The sequence below is a fragment of the Haemaphysalis longicornis genome, unplaced genomic scaffold (assembly GCF_048455015.1).
Source record: "Haemaphysalis longicornis isolate Haplotype H1 unplaced genomic scaffold, Haemaphysalis longicornis Haplotype H1 scaffold_12, whole genome shotgun sequence".
In the NCBI taxonomy this organism is placed as follows: Eukaryota; Metazoa; Arthropoda; class Arachnida; order Ixodida; family Ixodidae; genus Haemaphysalis; species Haemaphysalis longicornis.
This window is the reverse complement of record NW_027526225.1, coordinates 96,737,964-96,765,487: the sequence shown is the minus strand read 5'-3', so window position 1 is coordinate 96,765,487 and position 27,524 is coordinate 96,737,964. Positions and strand designations below refer to the sequence as shown.

Below are 27,524 nucleotides of genomic sequence, written 5' to 3'. Positions count from 1 at the left end.
CCACGTTCACTCACTCAGCAGATGGTGTGGAGCATACTGATATCACCTGTCCTCTTTCTTTCCAACTGCACTACAGTTACTTCTCCCACGTTTTTTTTGTGGACAGCCTTCAGATGCTCCCGAGGCTTCAGACACGTGCAGATTTCGATTCCATGCGGTCAGCCCTCTTAGTGCCTGCCCACAACAACAACGCTATGACAAGTAAAGGAAAGACATTAAATTTTCATAGTGAGTTCCAATGCTCAGTGTTTATGGGAAGAAACTGCGCCTGCGGGCATAAAGTAACGGACAACATTAAGGGTGTGGTTTTCTCTTGTGAAGCTTGCCTCGGCCGATGGTACAGCCATTTCATCAGAAAGCTGATGATGATGATAGTTGGGTTTTATTGGCGCAAGGCCGACTATGGGCAAAGAGCGCCAAAGAAGAAGTTACTGAATTATGATGAGACCGTACATACTAAAACATGTGACTAAAAGTAAAGGTGATGCAAAACAAAAGACAATGGAGATGGCTGGTGTATAGGGCCAGGGTGATTACACATGATACGACAAGAGCTGCAGAAAGTTTACCTCAGCTAAAAACTTAAAAACACGTTGACGAGAGAACATTGGTTCGTCGGCTAAAAAGTATGATGGGTGCAAAGGAATGTGTTGTCTGTATAATTCAGGGAAATGTTTGTGTCGTGTTGTGTCAAGTGCCTTGCATGTGATTAGTATGTGGACTACGGATAGGCCCTTTCCACACCTGCTACACGTGGGTCCCGAAGTTCCAGTGAGCAGGTGGGAGTGCGTCGCATGTGTGTGGCCTATCCGCAGCCTAGCCAGGGCGACTTCAGTGTATCTGTTGTGTGAGTCAGTTATGTAGCGTCCAAGTTGTGGTTTTATTATGTGTAGTTTGTTGTCTGTTTGTTGACTCCAGTGTAATTGCCATGTGTTACGAAGCTGTCGTCTGATGTGTGTCTTTAGGTCGGTGTAAGGTACTGTTGTAACGTCAACTGTAGTCATGAGAGCAGCATCACCAGCCATTTGGTCGGCGGCCTCATTGCCAGGGATTCCACAATGCCCTGGTACCCAGCATATAGTTACAGTGGAATCTCGGTCATACGAATCTCAAGGGGCGGCAAAAATATTCGTATCACCCGAAAATTCGTATCATCAGAAAACGAGAAAAAATGGAATAGTGCCGCGCATGTGACAGGCGGCGGCAACATGGCGTCGGCTGTTGCCGTGAAGAGGTGCAAGTAGCTTCAGCGACCGCTTATAACCTTTCGTTAAAACGCAGCTCAAGGTGTAAGCAAAATTGCTCATGCGGGAAAGAGCTCACAAAGTGGGAGAAAACTGCTCTATAAAATATCATCCGCGCCAAATACGCGCCGCGGAGGTGGCACAGCCAGCTGCTGCGAACGCTTCGAAATTGCCGCCATGAGGCACACGTCTCCCCATTGGCGCAAGTCATGATGCTCCTCCCACTGCCGTTTGCGGCAACGTTGGCGGCAACCGAGGCTGAGCACGGCCGGGCGCGTGAAATAAATTGCCCGGACGCTCAGACGCGAAAGAGAGAAAAGGAGGAGTGCGAGTGGGAAAGGCGAAGGGCGCTTGGCTTTTCCGCCGTTGTGCACACTCCCTGCGCTCTGGGACCTGCCGGCGCCGCCGGAGCTGTGCCCTCTGCGCTAGCCTGTGCTCAGTGACGCCGCCAGCTCTAGCCCGGCCGTGGGCAGAGGCTGGCGCCGGGATGCCGGCCGATTCCGAATCGTCAACGCGGACGTGAAAATAATACGCGCGCAACGCCGACGCGCACGAATCGCATGCGGTTCGAAAAATGACGCCCGACGCGCGCGGCAGTGGGAGGAGCCTGCCGACTTGCGCCTATGGTAAGGTGCGCTCAACGCTCCGGACAGCCCGGTGGCCCCGCCGGAGACGTTTAGGCCTAACACCCCAGCAGATATTGAATGGGCGCTTTCACTATCGGCGCGGAGAATGTTTTATAGTACCATTTTCACCTACATTATAAGCTTCTTTACCGTTCAAGCTACTTCGTGCGTGCCTTGAGCGATATTTTAGAGAGCGCTTGGAAGCGGTCGCTCGAGCTCCCGACACCACTTCGCGGCCGAAGCCGCCGCCATCACCGCCATGTTGCCGCCGCCGGGCGCGGCGCGTGCAGGTGGTTGCGCGGCAGGGTCAGCGCGCCTCTGGCGTGCGCGGCGCGTTTTCGCGAACAGAAAACGCTCCATGCGGTTCACGCTCAATGCTTTTGTGCCCGCGCGCAACCAAGGCCGCACGGCCACACCAACACTCCCGCCTCCCGAGTCCCGTCCACGCCGCAGTCGTCTGCTCGCGGCTCACGTGTTCGTATCACCCGCACCGGAGTGGTAAATGCGTACGGATCATCCGAATTTTTTTACATTGCATACAATGCATTTTCGCCGGGGAATTTTAAAAATTCGTATCCCAACGAAATTCGTATCAACCGAATTCGTATCACCGATATTCCACTGTATTTCAAGATTTGAGGCATATGCAGACATTAGTACCGTTAGGTTATTGCTGCTCGAAACTGAACAATTCCAATGTGTTGAGACTCAATAATGTGGTTAGTTTATAACTGAAGTCAATATCAAAGGTTAACACCTTCACAAAGTGCCATTACGATAAGACAACTCATCAACAAAAGCCTCAGAGAACATTTCTGAACACAATTTTTCACCATTTCCCACCCTGTAGGACTAGCAGAACTTTTTGCAGCATGCCAATTTTTCAAGTTCGCAACGGGACACGAGAGACTTCCACATACGCACTAACAAAAGGAAAAAAGCCAGACGCACCCAGCACCGATATTTGCTGTAGGCGTCCTCCTTGTTGTACGTGATGAGGTACGAACGCAGGTTCTCCTTCCAGAAGGCGATGCACTTCAGCTCGTAGTCCGGTTCACCTGCACGAGGAATAGTGCAGCAAAAACAATCGTCACCGTCGCACATTTGCACAGCGCAACAGAGGTACGCAGTACAAATGCCAGATGAGCTGCAGCGGCTACAACACAGCAAATCATTGTAAACCACGTAATTGTTAACAGCTCGAGGCATGATCATTTGTTTTTACTACTACAGGAGTACTAATAAGTAAAACGCTATTACAAGAGACACTCGAGGGACCCGGGAAACATGTCTCTTGTAGCCAAGGTCTCTTGTAACCAAAAATTCTAAATACTGTGCAGAGTTGAACATATTAACTTTGTTATAAATCAGTATCAAAGCGTATTCAGACAGATCTACAAGAAAATTCTCACTACATCTTAAGAAAGTCACTCATAAAAGTTTTAGGGACAGCAGATTGTATTAGCTTCCTTCCCAACTTATGCAGGTAAAGCACTCCACTTTGTAAGCATTCAAGTGCTCTTAGACAACTGTCAGCCTTAACTGCCAACACTTTCTGTCCTACAATACCCTCATCATCCTACTCCTCTGGTTCATCCTCTAGGGCACCATTTTCTTGCGTGAGGATCACATGATCTGTAGGCTCCTCGAACACACAAGGTCCACATCTGCAAACACAAACACCTCAAAAGTTTCTGGAACCTCTGCGGTCTCTTGGATGAAGGCCTGGCTTCATCTTCAGGGCAGTTTTCCACAAGGTCCATCATACAAGGCCCCCCTTTCATTAGGTCTCTTTTAAATAGCGAAGAATTTACTCTAGGGGCCCCAAAAGTTGCCCTTAGTAACAGAGTGTCTCTTGTAACCATGTCTCTCGTAAGCAATGTTGCTAACATGGTGAAAATAGGAATGCCAACCAAACCATTTTCGAATGTCTCTTATAACCAAGTGTCTCTTGCAACAGTGTCTCTAGTAGCGAAATTCTACTGTAATATGTATGGGGTTGAGCATAAACACACTTTATGCAAGGCTGTCAGCATTTGGTTCTACTTGCGCAAAGTTTCTACTTGGTTCAGGTTCTACTTGGTTCAAGTTTATCCCTTTACCTAGTTGAGCTCCACTTAGGAAAGCTACAGCGCACAAAGATGCAGCTTTGAACTAGACGGAGGTATGAAAAGGGTAATTCATTTTTTTCCTAAATTCGACCACAAATGCTTGGTAGTCGCTAATTTCCACCACACTGCCGCGGTATTCCTAGTAACTAAAATTCGGAGTTTGAAACCACTAAACGTGCAGCAAAAACCACCTACTAGCTTCTCAAGCGTCAGCAGCTACGACGACACAATTCAAAATTGAAATTGGGTGACTTGGGCTAAGAGGCATGCGTGCCATAGTGATGGGTTTCAGATTAATTTTGACCACCTGGAAACCCTTAACTCTCTCGTTACCGCGCCTATTCAAAATCACTCAATTTGAACGATACCTTAGGAGCCGCCTATTTTGGTAGCGTTCAATGCGTTTCTGGAACAAGTAAAGCTATTCGGAGTTAGCTCAGAAAATGCCCTTTCAAAATCAGTTTTCTTTTCATTCTTACAACAAGTGTAATTTTTAACATGCGTTTGCATCACGTGGGTGTGGAAAAGAGGTGTGGTCATCGTGCGCCACTGCTAGTACCAAAGAAGACTGCGTGCCATTCGTAATTACTCTGCACCAGCGTTTGTTTTTTGCTTTCAGGGCACGAACAGTGAATCAGAAGATGATTTTCAATCGTCAGGTTTGCACTCTGACAGTAATAATCCCTAAAATCGGCTGAAAATATCAAGCAGTGCCTGTTTGCAAAGTTACTTTATGATTTTACGCAGTTTTATTGCCTTTGCACACGTTGTTCTAAGTTGCGTTTTAGTCCTACTTACCACAGAACCATTCACAAACAGTTTACAACAGTTTCGGCTTCGTTTGTGCACCGAGAAATTAATATTTGGCGCTATTATGCATTTACCCAACTTCAAGCCTACCTGCCATGGCAGCTCGAGTGTCTGCGAGTGATCCTCAAACAAAGCATGCCGCTCCTGATTTCACCCCACCCTAACCCGACTTCTGTGATAAGAACTTCCAATGCAAATCAGAAAGATAACACCCAGTCGCCAAATATCAGTTCCGACGAGGAGAGTGCTTCAAACCAGCCTTACACATCGTTACCAGCTGTTCGCCTGCCACTTTCGTTTCCATACGAGGGTATCTCCGGAGGTCTAGTATTGCTCCTTAGTTGAACTGTCTGTTCGGACAGAGTCTCCAATAAGTTTTGAACTGTTTCATTTCAAAAATGTTAGGTGGCGCTGCAATGCAGGAGGCTCATAATGCTGATCTTTTTTATCGCGCAACAGCTACTCGGCCAAAGTTTGCAGGGCACGATTCCAGTGTATCGCACCTCATTCCTGCAGGCAAGGCCACAACAGCGACTCGCAAAATGATAATAAAGCACAAGTTTATGTTTTGAGAGATAGCTGACAGTGAACGTCAACACATCAACCACGAAGTTTTCTTTTCAATTCCATGCATGTTTTTCCACATCGCATGCTTGTCCCGAATACTACGCCAGCAGTAAGTGCAAGGTCAGTCATTGATAAGATGTTTTTACGTTACGTGGGGTCAAATTGGTGTGATAATGTGAAACTACCAGATTTCTTCCAGGGAACCGCCCAAAATTGCACATTTTGCAATAGAGGTTGGGATTCACCACATGGTGCGGGCACCACACGTGCCAACGTTTTTTTTTATAGCTGACAAACTGTTCCATGCAAGTCAACATTTTTTCTAGGACGTGTTTTTGAAATGTTTGCCCACAAAATGCATATTCTAATTTTTTTCTACTACCGGTAGTTTGTTATACACAACTCTTTTTTTATCATTTTCTTCGACAACTTAACAAAAATTTTGATTTTGATATTTTTATCGCAACTATACTGTATGAAAACATTAAAAATACTGAGATTATTGGAAAGGGTGTTAAATAATCTGCATTTTGTATTCCTGTAATTAGTGCCTAACCAATTTTTTGAGCAAAAAAAAATGTTTGCTTGGACCCCTAAAAAAATCGGTCTATTTTCCCGCAGTAACGGAAGAGTTAATGTGCACCGAAATATCCACACGCAGGCAATTTCACTTTTCGCCTTCATCTGAAAAGTGATTGCCACAGGCGGAAATTAAGCTCGCATCATTAGGCCCAGCAGCCCAGCGCCTTAGACATTGAGGCACTGCAGTTGGTGCGATGACACAATCTAAAAATGGTGAGACATAACAAAAGGCAGCCCAGAAAAGCCAACAAAAGCCACGAAAGAAGCCCAACGAAACAACAGCGAACTCACTGTAGATGTCCACAGGACGGCCGTAGTAGTCCACGGAGATGCAGTAGTTGGCATCGATGAGGATGATCTTCTGGTCCTTGTCGCAGACTGAGAAGTCAGAGATGTTCTCCTTGCAGTAGACATTGGGCCGAGGAATCTGGGTGACGCCGCCGCGGATGCGGGTCTCGAACGGGATGTCGCCTGACTGGTCAAACCGGAATTTGCCCGCCACCGGGCACTTGATGGAAACGGGCTCCATGGCTGCAAAGTGAAGGCATTTTTGCTTTTAGTTTGCGAGAATCGTGGGTACCCACGGTCCAGAGTCAGTGCATGCTTCGGGAAGAGACGTGATATGCCGAAAACGTGTTGCCAGGCGGCCATGATGCTAGTTCAGTGGTGCCCCGAGAGATGGCACCACCACTCCATGGCTTGCATACTGTCAGGCACAGGTCGGCGTACTCACTCGTGAGTACACTCATTTATACTCAAACTCACGAGTGGGTACGATGACGAGCGAGTATACACCCAGATTAAAAAAGTGAGTACGATGACGATTGAGTACAGGGGTAAGTCCCCTACTCGTGAGTACAGTACTCGTGAGTACAGTACTCATGAGTGCACTACTCATGAGTATGAGTACTCATGAGTACAGTATTTATGAGTATGAGTACTCATGAGTACAGTATTTATGAACATGAGTACTCACGAGTACAATACTCATGAGTACTGTATTTGCGAGTGCTTGCACTCGTGAGTACATGCACTCGTGAACTGTCAGGGGACCTGCGAACGCAGAGAATGTGTGTAGCAAAGGCGATCAGATCAGAGGTCAGGTCTGACAGAGAGCGATCGGCGGAACACGTATCTCAGGTGGGGACTGTTTCTGTAGTGTGCATTCAGTGCCTCCCGTCCCAGTCATGACTGGATGGTGTGATTCGTGAGTCCCATCTTTGCGCTCGCGTGTTTTGGGCAATCCCAAATAAACAACTGTGCTTCGGCATTACTGTCTGCTGTGTTCTCATATCAATGCACCTCGCTGGGTTACCATGCGTATGGTGACCCATGCAGTCGACGCACTGGGAGCTGATGTAGTGGCCTATGCCGGAGGGCCGGCTAGGTCACCCCTATGAACCCCACTACTGTATTCTCCAAGTTAAGCACAAGAGTCGCATTTATTTCTCCAGCAATCAGGAAGACAAAATCGGCAATCGTGTACTTTCTGGCACAGTTCTTCAGTGTATACCAGTTGAGAAACTCCACTCCAGAATCTGGGTTGCACGAGCACCCCTTCTTCGTTGAAGCTGAGTGGCAAGTGTATGGGCACAGCACTGAGGGGACATAAACTGACCTCGGTAAACATTTACTGAATAACACAACTTAAGGGGGGACACTGCTCTTAAAGGCCAACTGCACTCAAATTTCACCCTGGCTAAATGCCTTCGAAATGTGTAGTAGGTACCATGAGAACTACTGCGAAGCGACCGGTAGCTCTGTGCAATGCGTGGTTATTCAGTTTCAGGCACTCAGAATAACGCCCTTGCAGACGACAAAGCACCTGCCGGCGTGTCACGCAAACAGCCATTTAGCGGAAGTGACATGCCAGCCGTCCAGGCCGATCGGCCTGCCTTGCAGCGGGAGAATCCAGGAAACTCGTATTTCGCGTCGCCGGTACGCCTGGCCTTCGTGGCTCCGAAGAGGCTTCGTCAACCGTGCGGTTCTCTCCTTTTCGAGTGTCGTCGCGACATCATGCCTATGCGGTGTGGCGGAACAAGCGCTCGCTTTTCTTCACGCCTCCCACACCCCCGCACGCGCGCGTTCACACTCTCCCCCTGGCTGGCCGAGCCGGCCGCGTCGGCCGGTCCGCACAGCTCGCGCCGTCAGGCCAGGCCGTCTGGCCGCTCGCGCTGACGACTGATACGTCACTTCCGCCTGCCCGTAATGGCCGCGTTTTGCCCAGTTTCGTTTTCAAAATCGTCGATTTTTGCCGCTCGCTTGCGGCGTAATTACGCACATTTTAGGCATCATACTTCGTACATCGTGGTCTTTTTAGTCATACTACGCAGGAATAGTGATTTCGCGCGGTCGAAATTTTGAGTGCAGTTGGCCTTTAAAACGGCCCCTTTAATTTTTAAGTAAACTCTGTGAAACTTGCCAGTCTTGCTGCCTTTTTTCCCCCGTTGATTTCAAATATGCCATTGCTTCTTGAGTAAGTCAATTAGTTCCCAAGATAATACAACATAATTAGTCATTTTTGGAGGAACAATAGACAAAACAGTGTTGGTCATAAAACTGTAATCTTCACATTTCCCAACACTGTGGACCCTGGTGAATGCAATAAAGGAAGCAGTTTCTTGATGCATCGCTTGGAACTAATCTAACAGATCCTTAAACTTTGGTGGCACCAGTAGCAAGGAACCATTTCGAATGCCCATTTCAAACACCAAAGTTTAATGAGCTGTAAAATAAGCTCTAAGCGGCGCATCAAAAAACCGATTCCCTTATTGCATTCACCACGGTTCATAGTGTTGGAAACTATAAAGATTACATTTCTATGACCAACACTGCTTTGTCTGTTGTTCCTCCAAAACTGGCTAATTCTCTCAGGAACTAATTGACCGACTAAAAAATAATGGCATATTTGAAATGAGCAGGAAAAAAGGAGCAGACTTATATTTACTCAATGAAGGTCGAGAAGCTTGGAAGACGTCAATATATCTTTTATACACGCCGGCTTGAGATGAGGGCGTCGGCGTTTCGTGAGGTGTACGCGACCCCTGAGGACCTGTACTACGTTCACCGCATGCGGGCATCAGCCGCAGTCGTAAACCCGAGCCCGGCCGGCGGCAACGCTGGCCGGCCATGAAAGGTGCCGACGGCGCCCACACGCTGGAGTGCCCCCCAACATTTATCTTGCTTGCGGAAACATTGAGAATGCGAGCCCGTCTGAGTGAGGATTCTATTATTGAGTACGCATTGCCTGCTTCCGCTAAAGCAGTGGCTGCTTGCTTGGCCAGTATAATAGAAGCCGAGACAACCTGTGCCGCATCAGCGAACTCGCCCGAAAGCTAGTGGCGACGGTGTGCTCATAATCTAGTAACAGTTCTTGGACTATAATACCCCTCAGGGGGATAAGATATCCCCGGCACTTTAGCGACGAAAGCTTCCGGAAGAACTATCGTTGAAGCGGGCTCATTACGCTTGTTGCTAACAGCGAGGAGTTGATAAAGAGGGTTTACAGGAAGTCCGGGGTGAAATATACTCGAACATTTTAGTTCCCCTCGAGCCAAAGGGCGAGACAGCGCTTCTTTCTTTCTTTTTTTTTTTTCTGTTGTTACCGAGCCAGATTGCCACATTTTTGACTGCTAAAGGGAATTTTTGTTTGTTTTCTTAAAAACTAGTAATATGTGTGCTTTTTAATAAAAGCATGTTTTCACTTCGGGGCATATGTAATTGTAGCTTGGACGGTTGTTTAACTATATATTCTTCGTCTTTATAGACACTACTGCGGCGAAAGTATTTATTTACAGTGTTACATTTTTGACAACTGAAAACGGGTTTAAAAATTGACGCTACAAGCCTAAAGCGGTCTATTGAGATATTCTAGAAGTTTCACGAAAGCTTACTTCAAATTTTATGATTTTTGGACGCTGGCCGTACACAAGTACGTAAGAAATGACATCAACGTACAAAATATTTATGGTGTCTTGTTTTAAGTGTAGCTTGCGTGGCAATAACTAACCGGTTTCTATTTTTATGCACAAGGCCAAGTCTTTTGAGAATTAATTATATTCGCGTAAGGCATAAACGGAAGCCGACAGCAGCATGTGCGGTTGAAAAGAGTCCTTGCTCAATAGAGTCTCCCAAGCTAGGGATGAGTCAATAAAGATGGTAATACGGAATCGCCCCATATGCCAAGCAGCGGGGTAATGCAAGAGTAGCTCGACTTTCGATATTAAGAGTTAATTTACCCAATCATGTCCCATCGAATGTGAGCTCCTTGGGACTGCAAACACGAAAGCGCAGTTCGAAAGCAGTGCCCTTGATTCAACACGTCTCTGAATGTGATTAAATGAAGCAGATACGACAAAGACTGACCCTCAAGTCAAACATAGCCTCTAATATTAGCAGATGTGTGCAGTTTTCATCGTGGAGAAGCAAAAATTTGTTTTGGAGAGTTATTTTAAACTGCTCCGTCATGTCTCTGACTGACATCATACTAGGTTTTTTTAACTTTTCACGAGTTTCCTTCTTTCTGTTTTGAGGTTCAGGTTTAGCTTGCATCTATCCAGCACAAAGAAAACTTCAGGCAGTCGCCCAAACCAATTGAGCTCATCAGGAGTCTGGCCGTTCGATACGCGAGCTTATTTTGTAGCCGTACGGCCGCATTTCAGGGGAATGTTATATGGCCATTGAGATAATTGAAACTTGTGTGGCTACTAATTGGTTCTAGAAGTATTTTGTGTACAGATGTTATCCTAGAATCTACCAAAGTAGGCGAAGGAATAGGAGAACTAGGGAGGGGGAAGAAGCTATCGCTATTTGATGTGGTAGGCCATCCCTTCGATGTTGCCCTCGAGCAGTCGTGGTTGTCCTATCATTAAATTGGCCGCCTATCTGCTCCTTTCGTTGCAAATGTCGTCAAAAGACGATAGTCTTTGTAGACATTTGCCAAGGAAATGCCCCCCTTTGCGTTCCCGCTCACCTCATGCTGTTCCTGTACCGTCGCGCTCATCCCAAGGTAAATACACTAAAGCTTTGCGCAAGGCGATTTGAATTTACCGCGTTCCACTGCTACAGGCCGGGTTCCTCAATGCCAGAGCTGCAGTACGGAGAAAAGGAGGCTAGTCGTTAGGAGCACGAAAGCGAATTGATCAACAACTCGAAGGGAAGGACAGGTGTTAATCGGCCAGATTTAGGGGAAATCCCCAAGGTGGAGTAAGTTTCTGTGAAGGAAAGTTTGACATCCACCTAATTCGCTTTCGCGCCACTAACGACTAGCCTCCTGGTTAGCTCAGTTGGTAGAGCGACTGCTCCGGTTAAGCAGTGGTCCCGGGTTCGAATCCTGGACCAGGACGAATTTTTCTTCAACTGCGAAGTTTCTGAGAAAGCTGTATAGCTTTCCTTTGTAGCTGTATGGCTGCATTTAAGTGGATGTCAAACTTTCCTTCACAGAAACTTCCTCCACCTTGGGGATTTCCCCTAAATCTGGTCGATTAGAACCACATTGACCTGCTCCACACGCATTCCAAGCGGAACATGGAACCTATCTCGTGGAACCTTTCGTTACTGTTGCGACTTGATTTCTTAAGATTCCGCCAGGAGCTACAGTGGTGCGGGTAACAGCAGGCGACGGTTTTCTGCAGTTGATGTAGTATTTCATTTGATATCGCAAAAACCAAGCATCCATGAATTTGTTAATAAAGAAACACTGCAAATATCACCTATGAATTGATTTTCTGCCTCACATTTGTGTGATGTCTTGTTCTTGTTCCACGATGTTGACAGGTATGAAGATTGCCACCAGACTTAGACGTTTAGATTTGACTGTGGGTATATAGGACTACTGTGTAGACTCAGTTTCACTTTGGGTGGGTGGCTGAATAGAGTCACAGACAGACAGACAGACCGAAATTTCTGTGTTTAAGTAGCCCAAGAAAGACTATTGTCTTTAAAAAAGTAATGAAGAATAAGCACTCACAGAAGAGAGTGATGAGCTCCTGGTTCACGTCAAGCGTGCGGCAGACAGTCTTGATGTCCGGCATCTCATTGTCATTGAGGTTGACACAGCCGGCTGCAAAGAGAACCAGTTTCGGCATGAAGCCGTTTCTCAACAAATGCTCAGGGTAATAATATAACATGGCATCTAACCCCTTTAAAAGCAACTGTGCAAGTTGGAGACGCCGTAATGTACGTGCACGATTCCAGCAGTAAATGGCACCTGGCACCTTTTTAGCGTGGTGACCATGCAACTGTCTTTCCCCTTTTTACTTTGTCCCAGTCAAAAATGCAAAACACAACTGGCAGCCATGGTGCAATTCGTAGCCAATGTTTTGCAGTTTTCAAGGGGAAAAAAATGGGGAGAAAATTACATGAGAGAAAAACTGGCAAGAATGGCTCGGCGCACTTAGCATCCCACATTCTCGCAAATTTGAATGAAGTGCTATGATGCGATTGTAACACTATTATTATTATTATTATTATTATTATTATTATTATTATTATTTAATTATACAAAGAATTAACGATGACGACAACGATGATGATAACCAATAGGTATGGCTTACTATTCCCTCTCCCCCTCTCAGACACCAGATCAAAATGAGAGACGACGTCGCCAAGCCGTACAAAACCGTGCAAGGTTGAAAAAGGGAAAGATGACTCACTTTCTATTTTTTCCAGAACGTTCAATGTCCGCACGAAAATGCGCACGCAGTAGTAGCAGTCACTGAAAGAAAAATCTCAGTTTTAATTTATGCTTAGCTACAGAAAAAAAAAATTCATGAGGACTGATTCGTTGAAAAAATTGTGTATCAGTAGAATCTCGATGATACGAATCTCGTGGGACCGCGAAAAATATTCGTATCATCCGAAATTCGTATGAACCAACACAGACCAAAAAACTGAGCGCTGAAAAAAGTTTTTGTTTATTTCTTTTCTTACTTTCGCGTGAACAAATCCGTGATTTTTTTCTTCTTTTTTTAAACCCCCACGTCACAAAGCAGTCCTTTCTGGAGCGCGTAACGCTTCGCCTAGCTTCGCGCTTGTCTCCTCACTCCCGGTGGCCAAGCTCGCTACACGCCGCAACAGTCAAGCGTGAACCGCATGGTGCGTTTTTGCACGCGATTCGCACGCCTCGGCTTTGCGCGCGCTGTATTTTCACGGCTGCATTGACAATTTCACGCCCGCGGTATCTCCTACCTCGGTCAGAAAAAGACGCTGACGACTTGCGAAACGATCGAGACAGCCCGCTGGCTCCGCCCGACATAGAGTTGCCGCCCGAGATGTTTAGGCTTAGCACTCCGGCAGATATTTTATGGGCGCTTTCACTAGCGGCGCGGATGGTGTTTTATAGTACCGTTTTCGCCAACGTTATCAGCTTCTTTACTGCACAAGAAACTTCGTGTCTGCCTTGAGCGGCATTTTAAAGAGCGGCTAGAAGCAGTCGCTCAAGCGGCCGTGCCACTATAGTGCCTAGAATATACTCGCGGCCGAAGCCGCCGCCATATTGCCGCCTCCGGCCGCGGCGCGCGCAGCGTGCGAGAGGTTTCGCGGCGCGCATGGGGCGTGCGGTGCGCGTTTTCGCGAGCAGAAAACAACAGCCCGGCCGTTTCTGGAGAAAGAAGAGTGACAAATGGGAAGAGAGAGCCGCCACTTGCTTGTTCGGCACTCGGGCGCCTCGCCGGCTCGTTCGTATCATCCGCCGGGCCGCGCAGGTCCGTTCGTAACAGCCGAAATTTTTCCCATTGCAAACAACGCAATTTTGGCGGGACTTTTCAGAAATTCGTATCATCCCGAAATTCGTATCACCCAGAATCGTATCATCGAGATTCTACTGTATTAGCAGCCGGACTATGCCTAAATTACTTCCTTCGAAACAAAGCCCTAGCTTCATCAAGTATTCCCTACACCTCACTGGAAACACTGTATAGCGATGAAATGACAAACTGCATAAAAGAAAATCAAACTGCATAAATTAATACCCCGTGTAACAGGTACCAGATATTTGCGATTCAAATCAAATATAGCAAACACCAAAGCAGCTACTTGAAATTTGACACAGATTTTTCTTTTTCTGCCTTCACAAAATCTCCCACATGCTGGCAATGTTTGACCACCGCGACAGTTAACTGCCAAGAGCATCGTGTTTCTGAAGGTAAACACACACCAAAACGTTCTTCGATATCTCAACTTGATATGGAAGTGGTGTGTACAGCGTAGCAAAAACTGGTGAAATAATAATAATGAAGAAAAAAAGACAGTGCTATGTGTGTAGTCTCCCTTATAGTTTTTTTTCTTTCACAAGTTTTTTTTTTTCTTTCGGGGGGGAGGCTTGAAGAAAACCTTAGCCACCCTTGAAAAGAAATCCTGGCCATGCACCTGAATAGAACAGTCCGGGCAAAATCTATAACTAGTATCACAGGTTTGTAGGGTATTTTAAGCCTCGTTGAAAGCAAACTGTGCACAATCAGCAATAATTATTAAAGCGACACTAAAAGGCTGAATAAAATTTTATTTTAACTGAAATATCGTATGTTTTGTAACTCTCTTGGCTTTTGTTTGACCAGCAATGATGTGTTACTTGCTGAGAAATACGTAAATAAAGCTGACGTTTGTTGCACCCGCTTCCATCTTTTCATGACGCAGCAACGGTGTCACAAAATAGGAGCAAATCCCCGGCGGCGCGCGCTCACTCTGGGGACATGGGCGGCGGCGCACTGGTCTACTACGGCAACGTTTCTTTGTCCAAGGAGGCCGGCTTGTACTTTTGATTTTTCACCGACAGAATAAAAAACACGTTTAGATGCTCGAGCGGCCGGTGTTCCCGCCTACTCCGGCATCCCAGACCCCCATTGAGCCGGCTTTCGAGCATGCAGGGCTGCGGTGAAGCTACTTTTGAAGTAACAAGGGCCGTTTCGAATATCAAGCATAACGTCCTGGGCTCCCGGGTGGCGTTGTTCAGGTTGGCGCCTTTATATCACCTCTTCTGGCGATCCCAGCCATCTCACATTATCTTCTCTCGCGCAACGCGAACCTAGCATGAACTAAACGCTCTTCACGGCAGCCGTGTCCAGTAGTCGTTATTGCCCGCGCAGAGTGATGCACGCTTTGCGGATTACCAGTGGTAGCTTGAGGCGAACGGGTGGCTAGGTCAGCTAACCATTTGCAGGAAGTCCATTTCACGGGCGAATATGCTCGAACTGGGAGCACTTTACCGATAGCAACATTTTAAATAAAGTGTTATGCCTTGCCCTATTCCTACTCCACCGCATGCAAAGAGGAGGAAATTGGAAGATCAGGCGGCTCGTTTAACCACCTGCAGTGCATCTTGTTCCTTTTGCCGATTCTAATCGAGAGACTTTAGCTGCTTTCTGCCAGGTACATTGCTTGCAGAAGCTCACTGTCGTAGTTCGCTAGTTCTGCGCCAATGCTTTTCGACGACGAAAACTGAAATGTGATGGTTGACTGAATCGTGAGGGAAGAGCCTGCCTCGCAGTGTATTAAAGCCGTAATGTGGGTTTTTGCGCTACGATGAGCTCACAGAAAGCTTTGGTTTACGTTTATATCACGTGCTGAACCACTCAGGAACGATTGATTTCCAGAAACGATCTATCAAAGCTTCTGCAGTGGGCTCTCGCTGTTCACCACTTTTGTGACGTCACCAACCGTAGTACCCGAATGCGTACAGAGTGGCGCCTCCTGGTTTCACGTTCCTGGCGTTTTGTGCCTGATTAGACACTTGCCAGTTGTGAGAATGGTGTATTCAGATTCTCGGCACCGTAATCCATTGATGCAGGCCAACTTGCTTCCACCCTTTAGTGTCCCTTTAAAGTGCTTTATCAACCTACAGAAGAGTTCAAACATGATTTATTTTTTATCTGTGCCATATTGGTGCCAATAACTGAAAATGTTCGTGCTGTCGATTGTACAGGCAGTAGTTTATCTCCTGATGATTCTTGTTTGCCACATCCCAATCCCAATCTGTACCAAAGTCCCTTTGTTGTAAATCCTAGTGCTGCTTTGTATCCTGAGGGCAGAGGGCAAAGAGAACTCGCCAGCTCTTTCCCAGCAGACAGGTGCAGAGGAGAAAACGGCGGGTTGCTCCAATGGCGCCCAGGACTTAAGGCTCACATGACTTTTCTCATTTGAGTAAAGGTGCACTCTCTCTCGCTCTGTGTATATGCATCTCCCACTAGAATCGCACGGGGAATCGGCAGCCAGCATGCCTAAAGATGTCAATGCGTTCAGAAGGCCACCGAATCCCACAGGTATGGTTGCGATGTTGGCACTGCCCTCATAAACATTTGCCTTTGAGCTTGACGGTTATGTGGTATGCCAACATATTCAACAGCTCGCACACTGGACACTCACAAGCCAATCCACACTTAAAGGAGCCACGAAGACAAAATACAAGTTGAGTTTATTAGACAGACTGCTTAGTACCGATAACAATGATACCAATATCATCGCAATCTTCGAGCAAATAACGAAGATATTAAAGAAAACGTGTGAAGCAGTCGCGAGCCCCTAGCCAATTTCCCGCAACTTCTCTATGACGTCACGGAACCTTGTTTGTGCGATTGGCGGCCGCCTAACTGACCTGTCGCGATGACACATGAGTGGATGTCTGTAATGGGGCCTCTAGTTCAATTTGACCGCATCACTTAAATGCTAACGTGAAGTTAACGCACTGAAAATTATGTTTTATTGTTGGCCCGTATGACCTCATTCTTGCCCATAACACGTCACTGTGGCGCAAAATTTGAAGTTTTTAAATACTTCTTGCTTTTTTTCGTTAAAAAAACATCTTTTGTGGCTATAATGGAGCTGAGCAAGATACCCAATCCTGGTTCTTTCAAATTAAACGAAGTTGTATTTTCTCTTCATGGCTCCTTTAACCACCACATTCCCACCAGAACAGAGTGCAGACGGAACTCATTACTTGTTCTCAAATATGATGGTGAAGTTGTCGTTGTTGCGGTTGACAAGGTGCAGGCAGTTGCCCCTGTTGGACATGCGGTTGTCGTCGATGGTCGTGTATGTGTCGTCGCCAGCCTCCTTGGAGTACCACTCCCCTTGTAGGGTCTGCGGTATCGAGCACCTGCCTCTTGGCCCATAGTAGCCGTGGCCTGCAACAACGAGAACCACGCTCGCATGAGAGAAGACCTCTACTGGGAAGAGAGGGAGTCAAGATCAATGAGGGAATGGCAATCTACGTCCCTTTAATGTACTCCTGACTGCACTGGACAAACAGAGTAGAACCGTAGGCCTGAAAATTAATATGCAGAAAACTAATGATCAATAACCTCGGGACACCACAGCAGTTTGAGATAGGCGGCGAGGCAGTGGAAGTGGTAAGCGAATATATCTACTTAGGCCAAGTTGTGACCCCGGATACCAACCATGAGGCAGAGATAATCAGAAGGATCATAATGGGTTGAGTGCATTCGGCAGGCATTCTCAGATAATGAACGCAGCCTACCATTCTCCCTGAAAAAGAAAGTGTATGACAGCTGCATCTTACTGGTACTCACCTACGGGGCAGAAACTTGGAGGCTCACTAAGAGGGTTCAACTTAAATTAAGGATGACTCAGTGAGCAATGGAGCGGAAGATGATGGGTGTAACATTAAGGAGCGGAATGGGTCAGGGAACAAGCGCGTGTTAAGGACATACTAGTAGAAATTAAGAAGAGGAAATGTACGTGGGTAGGGCATGTAATGTAAAGGCAAGATAACCGCTGGTCGTTAAGGGTAACAGAGTGGATCCCTACACTCGATTACAACTCAAGAACGGCACCACCTCATGTAGTGTATCACTCCGCCAAAGCGCCGGACCCGTGACGTCAGTGCGCGTGCGTTTTGAAAGGGGTTTGCTATGAATGCGTGATATCGTCTGCCTTGTCTCACGCAGTTTGTTTGTCGGCACTGGAGTCGTTTATAAGCATATTAAGTCCAAAAAATTACGGGAACGGCTCACGCCATGTTCAAAATATTCCCAGTAACGCCCTACTTGCGCCGCGTGGAGAAACATCCGGCTACGGTGATAAGGCACAGCGGCAACTTCCGGTGCCGTTCTTAAGTTGTCACAGAGTATAGAGAAGGCAAGCGTGGCAGGGGGCAGCAGAAAGTGAGATATGGGCAGACGAGATCAAGAAGTTTGCGGGGATAGATTGGTAGCAGTTACCACAGGACCGGGATAATTGGAGATTAATTGGAGAGGCCTTTGCCCTGCAGTGGGCGTAGATAGGCTGGTGGTGATGATGATGATGATGAACGCAGTAGCGAAGGTGTGCCAACTGTGTGCATGTGTTGTGGAAAGGGGTCTAGCTGTGCGTCGTCTCCTACGGCTCCTCCCACTTCGCCGCGTGCGCTCTTGCACGAAAGCACTGCAGCCACGGTGCTCTGTTAAAGTATTCAAACTGAGGTATCGAGGCAGTGATGAAAGATGCACCCAAAAATTTAAAACATTTTGTAATTTATCGTTAAACAAATCTGAAGCATGGATTTAACTAAATCAACATTATTTGTCCCAAGATTTTTTTTCTTTGCCAGGATAAAAGTGCTCAAAGTGAACCTCCGCAATGAAAATTATCCTCCAGACGAGGAATTCCCATTTAAAATTCTCTGTGTGCAGCAATGCGTGCTATGATAGCTATGTTGACCCGCGTTTTGCTACTGCACCGTGGCTAGACTGTGTACTTTCGCAGTATGAGGTGAAGTGGGAGGAACTGTAGCAGACGACACACAGCTATCTGCGCATCTGGCTCTGACTGCGCATGTGACGCACAATTTCCCCGGCACCTGTCAATGGTTATCCGACCACGTGCTCCGAGTTACCCCTAGCAGTGGCCGTGCCTGTACATGGTGAGGAGGGGTTTCACATGGTAAAGGGTGATAGGAGTTGCTCAGATACCAGGGGTGAAACATTTGATTGATTGTAGGGTTTAACGCGCCGACGCAACGCAGGCGATGAGGCGTGCCGTAGTGGAGGGCTCCGGATTAATTTTTACCACCTGGGGATCCTTTACGTGCGCCGAAGTGTCGTACACACGGGCGTTTTTGCTTTTCGCCTCCATCAGAAAAGCGGCCGCCGCGGCCGGGAATCGAACCCGCGGCGTCGTGCTCAGCACCGCAATGCCTTAGCCACTGAGCCACAGCGGCGGGTCAGGGGTGAAACAGGGTACATGGGTTTGGGAGCAGTCCTGGGAGCCGGTAAAAGAGCTTTCAGTAGCAGGAAGGAGCAGCCAGAAAGTCTGTTTGGCAGCGGGCTAGCACAGGCTGCTGTTCCAGCCACCTGCCAATTAAGTTTAATCAATTTATCAACTATATTAGGTGTTATATTATGCACTAAAAGCTACTCCAAACTAGGAACGCAGTTGTTCAATACCGGGAAATTTACAATATGCAGAGTTTGCTACTTTCGCCACCAGCGGGTGCGCAGCGTTATCACAGTTCAAAGAGTCAAGCACGTAGTCGAAGGGGATCAGATAATGGGCCTTGCTTCGTGTCCGGTACATGGCAGTGCTAAACGAACTCACGGCGGCATTGTGTAAAAGGAGGCGCTTGCTTGCATTTTTTTCTGTGGAACAGCAGTTTCAGTGCGTACGAAGCGGAATGTATCTTTGTCTTTGCCCGTCACGAAGTTGAGAGAGCCGACGAACGTACGGCGTCGATTACGTATTGAGAGCTTGTTAGAATGTATAATTAGTTTTCTGGCCCACACTCAACACAAGCAAAGCTAACCTCAAAGTCCACACGCTAAAATGAGTCACTATTTCACAACCAAGGCGAACCGAATTAGAAAGCGAGGGCAAAGCATCCAATACCCCTTTTGTTCAATACATGAAGCTACGCTTGTCAAAAATTTTCGGCTGAACGTAGGCTCACTTCCAATAAACTGCAACTTTTCGTGCGAATCTGTTTGCAATGTGACACTAAAAAAATATTTCACACACTTTCGGTCATTTTCCATAGATTGTGGCGCAGCGGCTGGCACCCTCAAACAAAACCGTGCAAATGCGACACAAATCAATCCAAAGTGAAGACGAGTGATGCGGCCTTACAGCTAAGCAAAATCCAACTTCCACAGTCGCTCATAGCTCTGACGAAACCGAAACCATAACTGCATTGAAAACGAAGACACGATGCTTCAGCCCAGTTATGGTGCACAGGGCATCATGGCGGTCATATCTCGCTGCTCGATTCGGGCTCTGCAGCGCAGGTCGGCGCTGATAAACAAGTTTGGCGCAGGATGGCACAGGCAAACAAGTTTGGCACTCAATGGCGCAAAAGGCGCAGCTGTTCCACCCCCGAGATACACGACGCGTAAACTGCGCAACAAATGCTTGCGTTGAGATATGTTAATTTGGTTAATTTTAAATAATAAATTGCAAGGTAGCCATTTCTACAAGCAGGTGCACTAGATGAAACCAACAATGGGCTAATAGTGGCGTAAATCCATTCTTGTAGCTACTGGGTATTCACTGGGGTCCATTTTCATTCTGACTGGGCAACGCCCCGTTTCACGGCCGAAGTCAGTGAGAGGCTCCTCCGACCTCCCAGTCTCACTGCTTGTCCCGGTCACTTGCGACAATTTAAGGCGTGAAGCCTTTTTATAACGATAATGATCACAACCTTGCCACTAAATGGTTTCACTGACATGGCTTAACACCTCATCATTACTGAAAATGACACCGACCTGGCTCAGTACGTTGTTTTTGTGCTTGTAGTGATGTAGAACTGAAAGACTCGATGAACATAAAAGTCCTGATTTTAGCACTGCAGTTTTGAGGAGAGAGAGCTACTAACGTTAACTCACTGATCCATCTAAACTTACGTGCAACTCAAGGCGTTTTTTAAAAACCTCTTTTTTACTTTCAGACTGAACCATTTTTATTGGTGTTAATGATAATACAGTCGAGTCCACTTATAACGATACCGTTTATAACAATATATCGGATATAACGATGAACAGCTATGACACCGTCAACTTTTGTATTCTTTCTATGGTAAAATAAACCGATTACAATGCTTCAGTGCCACGATATCGGATATAACGATCGAATCCGGTGATATTACGCACCAAAAGTGCAACAGTGACAACTCTAATGATGCGGTTGCACAGCCTACTCAGGTAGTGTCTTCGTAGGAGGCCCAATGAGTGACACAGTCCTTCGAGGACTTTGTTTCCGCCAAGGACATTTACCTCAGCTAGGTGAAGCACCTATAGATGCTGTTGGAAAAGATTTGCGCTAGTTTCACACGCGGCAAACAAAGGTGACCGACTGTGGCTTCGTTTCCGCAAATTAGTAGTAGTACGACCTTGCTGGCATGCGAATAAAATGTTTTGAGCACTGTTCCGTCTTGTTATTTCACAACCCGCTTATAACAATTATCGGTTATAGCGATGGGATTTCCTTGGCACTTGGATATTGCTATAAGTGGACTAGACTGTATTATGGGGGGTAATTGGGGCTAGAGATTGATATCTCACTCCTGCGGTCACCTTGCGCGCTTTTGGGAAATTGTACTGCGCGTGATTATGCCTTTATTTTAAGTAATCTGCGACGACGAATGGTCTGCTATTAGTTTCCTTTGAAAAAAAAGAACTTCGGAAAAAAATAAATAATTTTTTCTTAGAGAAAATTAAGCTATCAAAACTTCCCCCTCACGCAACTAATCCCAATAACGACGCCACTCTGAGAAAAGTGTACAGCAACGTGACAATGAACGAGCCGCTGGCGGCAACGCGCAAGAAGACAGGTACGTTAGAAAACAAAAAACATAAAGTAAATAGCATTCCTTACGCGTTCAGTAAATGAGTCACGCGGAATTGATGACTCAACATCCAACGTGAATTGACTTGAACAAAAATTAAACGAGTACAAAATTACAATGTCAGCAAATTTGAAGCCAGTAGTGAAACAACTAAAAACGGCACAAACGACTTGGAAATCGGCGAAACAAGACGGGCGCGCGGTCGTGAACCAAACTACGGACGTTGACAGTTAAGAAGTAGCGCACTTCTCTGACTTTCTTTTTTTCAATATGTAGCACATAGATTTACTTATTCTTTGACACTGTCCGTGCTGATGGAAAAACAGCTCGCTACTTTTAAGTTTTCTGGCATGCGGAAGCGTAAACACACGGTAAACATTCGACTACGCGAACGTTCAACCAGCCTTACAAGAAAGAACCGCCACATTTGAGTGCATGTTATTGTTGTGTTCCCCATCGCCTAATTATGTGCCATATTTTTTTTAGCAGAATTCATTACGTTTTACCGCCCAAAATTAGCAATAGCAATTGTTCCAAGATTCAACGGTCCGCTGCTCCGGACAACGCCTATGTGTCCGTACGACAGCCGCACGCGCTTTGTCCGTAAAAAAGGACCAACGCATCGCAACAACGAAATAATAAGCATAACTGAGCGAAGTCACGGTACTCACCAACAGGCAGAGTGCAAACCAATAAGATGAGTTCAAAAATATTTAAAAGGCAGCCACCTCCCCGACGTTTACATTCCGAGGGCGGCGCCATCTTTGACACAACAATGTTGCTTGCCCCATTTCCGCTCTTTGCACCTGGACGCTCGGTTGTCATATGCAAATTTAAAAGATGCGTTTACAAGGTTTACTCAACTCTACGCGTTTAGTTGCAAAAAAAATAAGTACTTGGCAGATGTGTACGATATATAATAGCAGATAATGCTTATTAAACATTTAAACCGTCCGAATGGGAAAAAAATCACCAGTCGTTTAGCGCGAGTTTTGAACCGGGCGAAGTATGATATGCAGCTCCTGTTGGTTGTGCACACATTTTTACCCGTCATATTCAACTTCGGTTCCAGAGGGCATCTAATAATCTTTCGTCAAGCTTTATACAACGTTAGCGGAGCAACATTCGTGTTGAGAAACTCCCCGGCATTCCATTCTGTTGGCTCCCACGCTTCCTCTTTCAAACAGCAGCTAATTCTTTGCACACTGCAAGCTCGCGTTCTTCGAAGAACATTGTTGCCGGAAATTTTTTAAAATAATTATTCATCACGTCTCTATCCGTCTAGAGTCTGTGCGATTACTTTACGCGGATCATGGAGCACCTTACAATCGCATGAAAATTTAAGAGGTGGATGATATCTCTTGATAGGTCATGACTCATGATGCGTTGTAGAGTTATATGCTACTATTATGATTTTGAACCAAGCCTTACCGGAAGCGCTTGCCACAGAATTCCTTTATTTCGAGAGGTCTGTGCCTGCAGCGTTCTCTGTTGGTCGCAGGCAGCTCCATTTGACACCAATGGAGTGGAGTAGGTCCTATATCTGCTCAGCTGCGTGCTAGTTTAGCGATATGGTCAACTAAAGCCCAACTCCAACTATGTAGAAACATTTTTTTTAAATTCCCCTTTCTACTTTTCCCGGTTCTATGCCCTTGTGATGGGCTTTTCGGTATCAAAATATGGCCCCTCTCGCACCCTGCTGCCCAGCTTAGTATTATTGTTATGATTGTTATCGTTCTTGTTATTGTTGTTTATTCATTCGCTTATTTATTTATGCGAGAGAATTATTTCGTTACTTGCTCCTGTTTCCGCGATACGGCTGTCCTCATTGGGAGATGGGCAGTCCTTTCGTCTCCAGCAACTTCTTTGCGAGACCCCACGTTGGCTGTGGAGAGAGCCAGAACACCCGTCTTTACAGCGGTATATCCGGGACCTTCAGAGCGACGTGTGAGCTTCGATTCGATGAAGCCTGCTCTGTCGCACGGCGGAGACAAAATGTCAATGTAGCGGAATAGATCGAAGCCTCCACGGACCACAATCCATCCAAGCAATTGGTAAAAAAAAAAAAAAAAAGAACAGAGAGTTTCGGCAAATCTTTCGCACTTTTTCCGCTCGTTAGGAAAACATTTTCGTACAAAGGGCAGTGGCGTTCGCAGGATTTCATTCCTAGAGGAGAAGGGGGCGCCGACCAATCCCCTGTGTACGCTAGTGGTAAAGAGGATATGCGTTTAATAAGAGATTATGCCCATTGGCGAACTGTGTTCCAGCAGCAGCAGGATGACCTAAGACATTTGGACAATAGCTCTTTTACAGCGGAAGCTGTACTACGCTACATCTTTCAAATGTCATTTATCTCGTCACAAGTGGCGTTCAATTACCTGCGCGCAAGCTGCGTCCTTCTTTCGTAGCCCTTCGCTCACTCGGAGCCTCGCTGTTGAGGTACCATGCGACTAAGCGAAGAATGAAACCGCTGCTTTGCTTGCGCTTGATCGCTCAAGCGCAAGAAAAGCAGCTGTTTGAGCGATCAACTTTGCTTGATCGCTCAAGCGTGCTTTGCCGTATCCTCAGGGAGGCCTCCCAGCATACGTGGGGGAAGAGTCCCGCCCTATAGGCCCGATCTCCAGCTCCTGCAGTTCTGGGCCAAACGTAAGCAAGCCGAAGTAATTGCCACCCGGGACCCTTCGTCGATACCTGCCAGGCTCCAGTATCAGGGCCTGGCCGCTGCTGCCAGACGGCACGAGAAAAAGACTGCCCAGGCAACGATGGCTTGACTGGTGCGCCTCTCTCAGTCCGTCATCTTCAACGGCGTCCGTCTAGCGCACTTTTCGCGCCATGGAATCTGGCAGTCGCTCTCCGGAAATAGCAGTAAGAGCTTACATTGCATCAAACAAGGATGCGGAACAATTCACCCCGACGTTGCCCGAGCCTTGTTCCTGGCCTTTGATGCCGTGCCAGGGGCAAAGCCGGATCCGTTCCACCTGCTGAACAGTGTGGTCTTACCGCCAACTCACGAAGCCATTTCGCGAATCCAGTCACCGTTTACAATGGCTGAATTGGCCGCGATTGATCAAGCTAAACTACGGACTGCTCCGGGTCCCGACGGCATTACTTACGAGCTGCACAAAAATACCGACGACCCAGCTCTCACGGTACTTGTGGCTCTCCGGTAAACTCCCTGAATCGTGAATTCTGGCGGATATTGTCCCTATTCCAAAGCCCGGGAAACCAACACATGAACTTCGCAACTTGCGCCCAATCGCCTTGACATCTACGCTGTGCAAGCTGTTAGAGCGGATGCTTGCCACACGTCTTCAGTGGTGGCTTGATACTTTTCAACGGTATCACCCGCCGCAAATCAGATTCAAGCCTCATCTTGGCACTGAGGATGGCCTGGAATACCTGTCATCTATGGTTTTGGTAGGAGGCCGTTCTCTCCTGTGAGGACTGTGCTATTACTCGGTTACAATTACAACTCAAGAACGGCACCGCCTCATGTAGTGTATCCCTCCGCCAAAGCGCCGGACCCGTGACGTCAGTGCGCGCGCGTTTTGAAAGGGGTTTGCTATGAATGCGTGATATCGTCTGCCTTGTCTCATGCAGTTTGTTTGTCGGCACTGGAGTCGTTTATAAGCATATTAAGTCCAAAAAATTACGGGAACGGCTCACGCCATGTTCAAAATATTCCAAGTAACGCCCTACTTGCGCCGCGCGGAGAAACATCCGGCTCATGTGCAAGGCATATGACAATGTGAGTCACGCTGACATCTTAGAGTTCTTAAGTTGTCTCCACCCCCCAGACAAAACCTTTCTTTGTCCGGCTCTTCCTACAGCATTGCTCTTTTCCCGTAGGAAACAACGGTGGAAGTTCCAGCTCCTTTACAGCAGTGCGCGGTGTACCACAAGGGTCTGTTTTGTCTCCACTACTCTTTAGCATTGTCTTGTTGCCGCTAGCTTGGCACCTTTCCACTATACAAGACTTGTATTTCCTCATGTACGCGGGTGACACTAGTGTATGAACAGTCCATCCAGACCTGCCACGACAAGACGAGTGCCTCCAACAAGCGTTAACAGACTGCCAGAAATGGTGTGAGTATGTGGGCCTCAACCTCTCTCAAGAGAAGACTGCAGCACTTCCAGTAGCCTACGCTTGGGGCCGTCGCATCCCTTGCAGTATCTCCAATCATCCTGCAGCTGAATGGTACCGCCATTCCCATTGTCGGACACCTTCCGGTTCTGGGCTTATAGATATCGACCTCAGCGTTGGCGGCTCAGTGGATGCGTTCTGCTCGAAAGAAAGTCGGAAAACTGCTCCACCTTGTTCATCGCATCTCTTAGAGGTCTGGCGGGGCCTGCTGGACGATTGGTCGTCTCCTAGTGCGTTTCGTATTACAGCCAAGGCTCGTGTACCAGCCTCAGGAACAGTTCCAACACGACGCAACTGGACTGGGATAGGCTTGAGACGATTAATAAGGCCGCCATGCGCACCATCACCGGCCTCCCCCGCTTAACGCCAATTCCTCAGCTGCAAGCAGAAGCCTAATTAAACACGCTCGATGAAATTATTCATCAGCGTCGTTCCACCCGCCTGCTGAATCGTGGACTAGTTCCAGAGACGGCCGCTCTGGCCGCGTACATGGGCCAGCCGCCCGAGACGATGCCAGCCTTTTTCACGCTAGGCCGCCTGGTTATACCATCAGGCGTCCGACAACAAGCCTCTGACAAGCGTCAATGTCCGTATCTCTGGCCTTCATCAGCACCCGGACACCGTCCTTGGTGTACCTAACAGGGCGCCTGGGACGCAACCGGTTGTCCAGGTTTTCGTGGATGCCGGGGCATACGACTGCATCGACACCACGGCCTTGACGTGTCCCTCTTACCCTGCCTTGAACCAACGCTGCGTGTACGAGACCCTCCGTAGCCTGCTAGCAGAACTCACTGGAATTCGGGATGGTCTGCAGGCGCTTGCATCGACAGTGATTAGTGTGGTGGAGCTGGAAATTTTCGCAGACTGAACGGCATTGATTCGGTATTTACGTCGAGTTGCGTGGTGTACAAGCCTGGCTGCATGCATTCACGCGGTGGACACCTACCCATGCCCTGTCCGTGTTTTATGGATTCGCCGGGACATGCTTACTGCACACACAGGGGCGGATCGCGCCTGCCACCGGAGAGACCTCCCCCGCCCACTTCCACTTGTTCCTGTATCCAACATAGAACTGCTTGTGGAAATGGAGGACCACCGCCGAGCCTCGCGTGCTCTACTCCCACAGCGTGGAACTGACCTTCCCAGTGGGCTCGTTCGCTGGGAGGGTGTCCTGCTGCGGAATCTTCGAGTTGAGGTGGCGTTATCCCCGTGGCAGTTACCCACGCTTCGCATTTCCGATATCACGTCCAGTTTGCGGACACCTGCCCAATCTGTCTGACTCCTGCGTTAGAAGCTACCTATTGTGGATTTTCTCAGGTCGAAACGCCCGAATGCAACACCTCCGAGGCACAGGGCTCCATCCTGGGAGACCCGCTGATCTTAAGCGTTGGATATGGGGACCCCAGCACCGGTCTCTTTGATTTTTTTGTGTGAAACGGGTGCAATGTTTTAACTTCCTGTTATGCCTTCGGGAAATCCCTCGCAATATATAAAAAAGTAGAACTCGTAGCGGGCAATATATATAGTGTCTGCCTTCGTTCTATCCACGGCGATGTTTTATGCTTCCATTAAGGAAACAATCAGACCTAAAGAATTATTTGGGTTCGTTTATTCAATACAATGACATATATACAAAATATTGCAAGCTCAGCCAATCGTAGGGTGGTAGGGTGC

General features: G+C 47.3%; 1 protein-coding gene across 1 annotated transcript in view; it reads right to left on the bottom strand.

The window, feature by feature from the left end:
- Positions 1–22,506, bottom strand: part of Udt (protein undicht) — a 28,260-nt gene extending 5,754 nt beyond the window's left edge. The window contains exons 1-6 of the mRNA XM_077693825.1: positions 22,378–22,506; positions 16,871–17,057; positions 12,594–12,655; positions 11,909–12,001; positions 6,232–6,471; positions 2,822–2,928 (exon numbers count right to left, since the gene is read on the bottom strand). Of these exons, the coding sequence (XP_077549951.1) occupies positions 2,822–2,928; positions 6,232–6,471; positions 11,909–12,001; positions 12,594–12,655; positions 16,871–17,057; positions 22,378–22,468 (780 nt within the window). The 5' untranslated portion in view covers positions 22,469–22,506. The remainder of the gene's footprint in view (positions 1–2,821; positions 2,929–6,231; positions 6,472–11,908; positions 12,002–12,593; positions 12,656–16,870; positions 17,058–22,377) is intronic.
- Between the last annotated feature and the right edge of the window lie 5,018 nt (positions 22,507–27,524).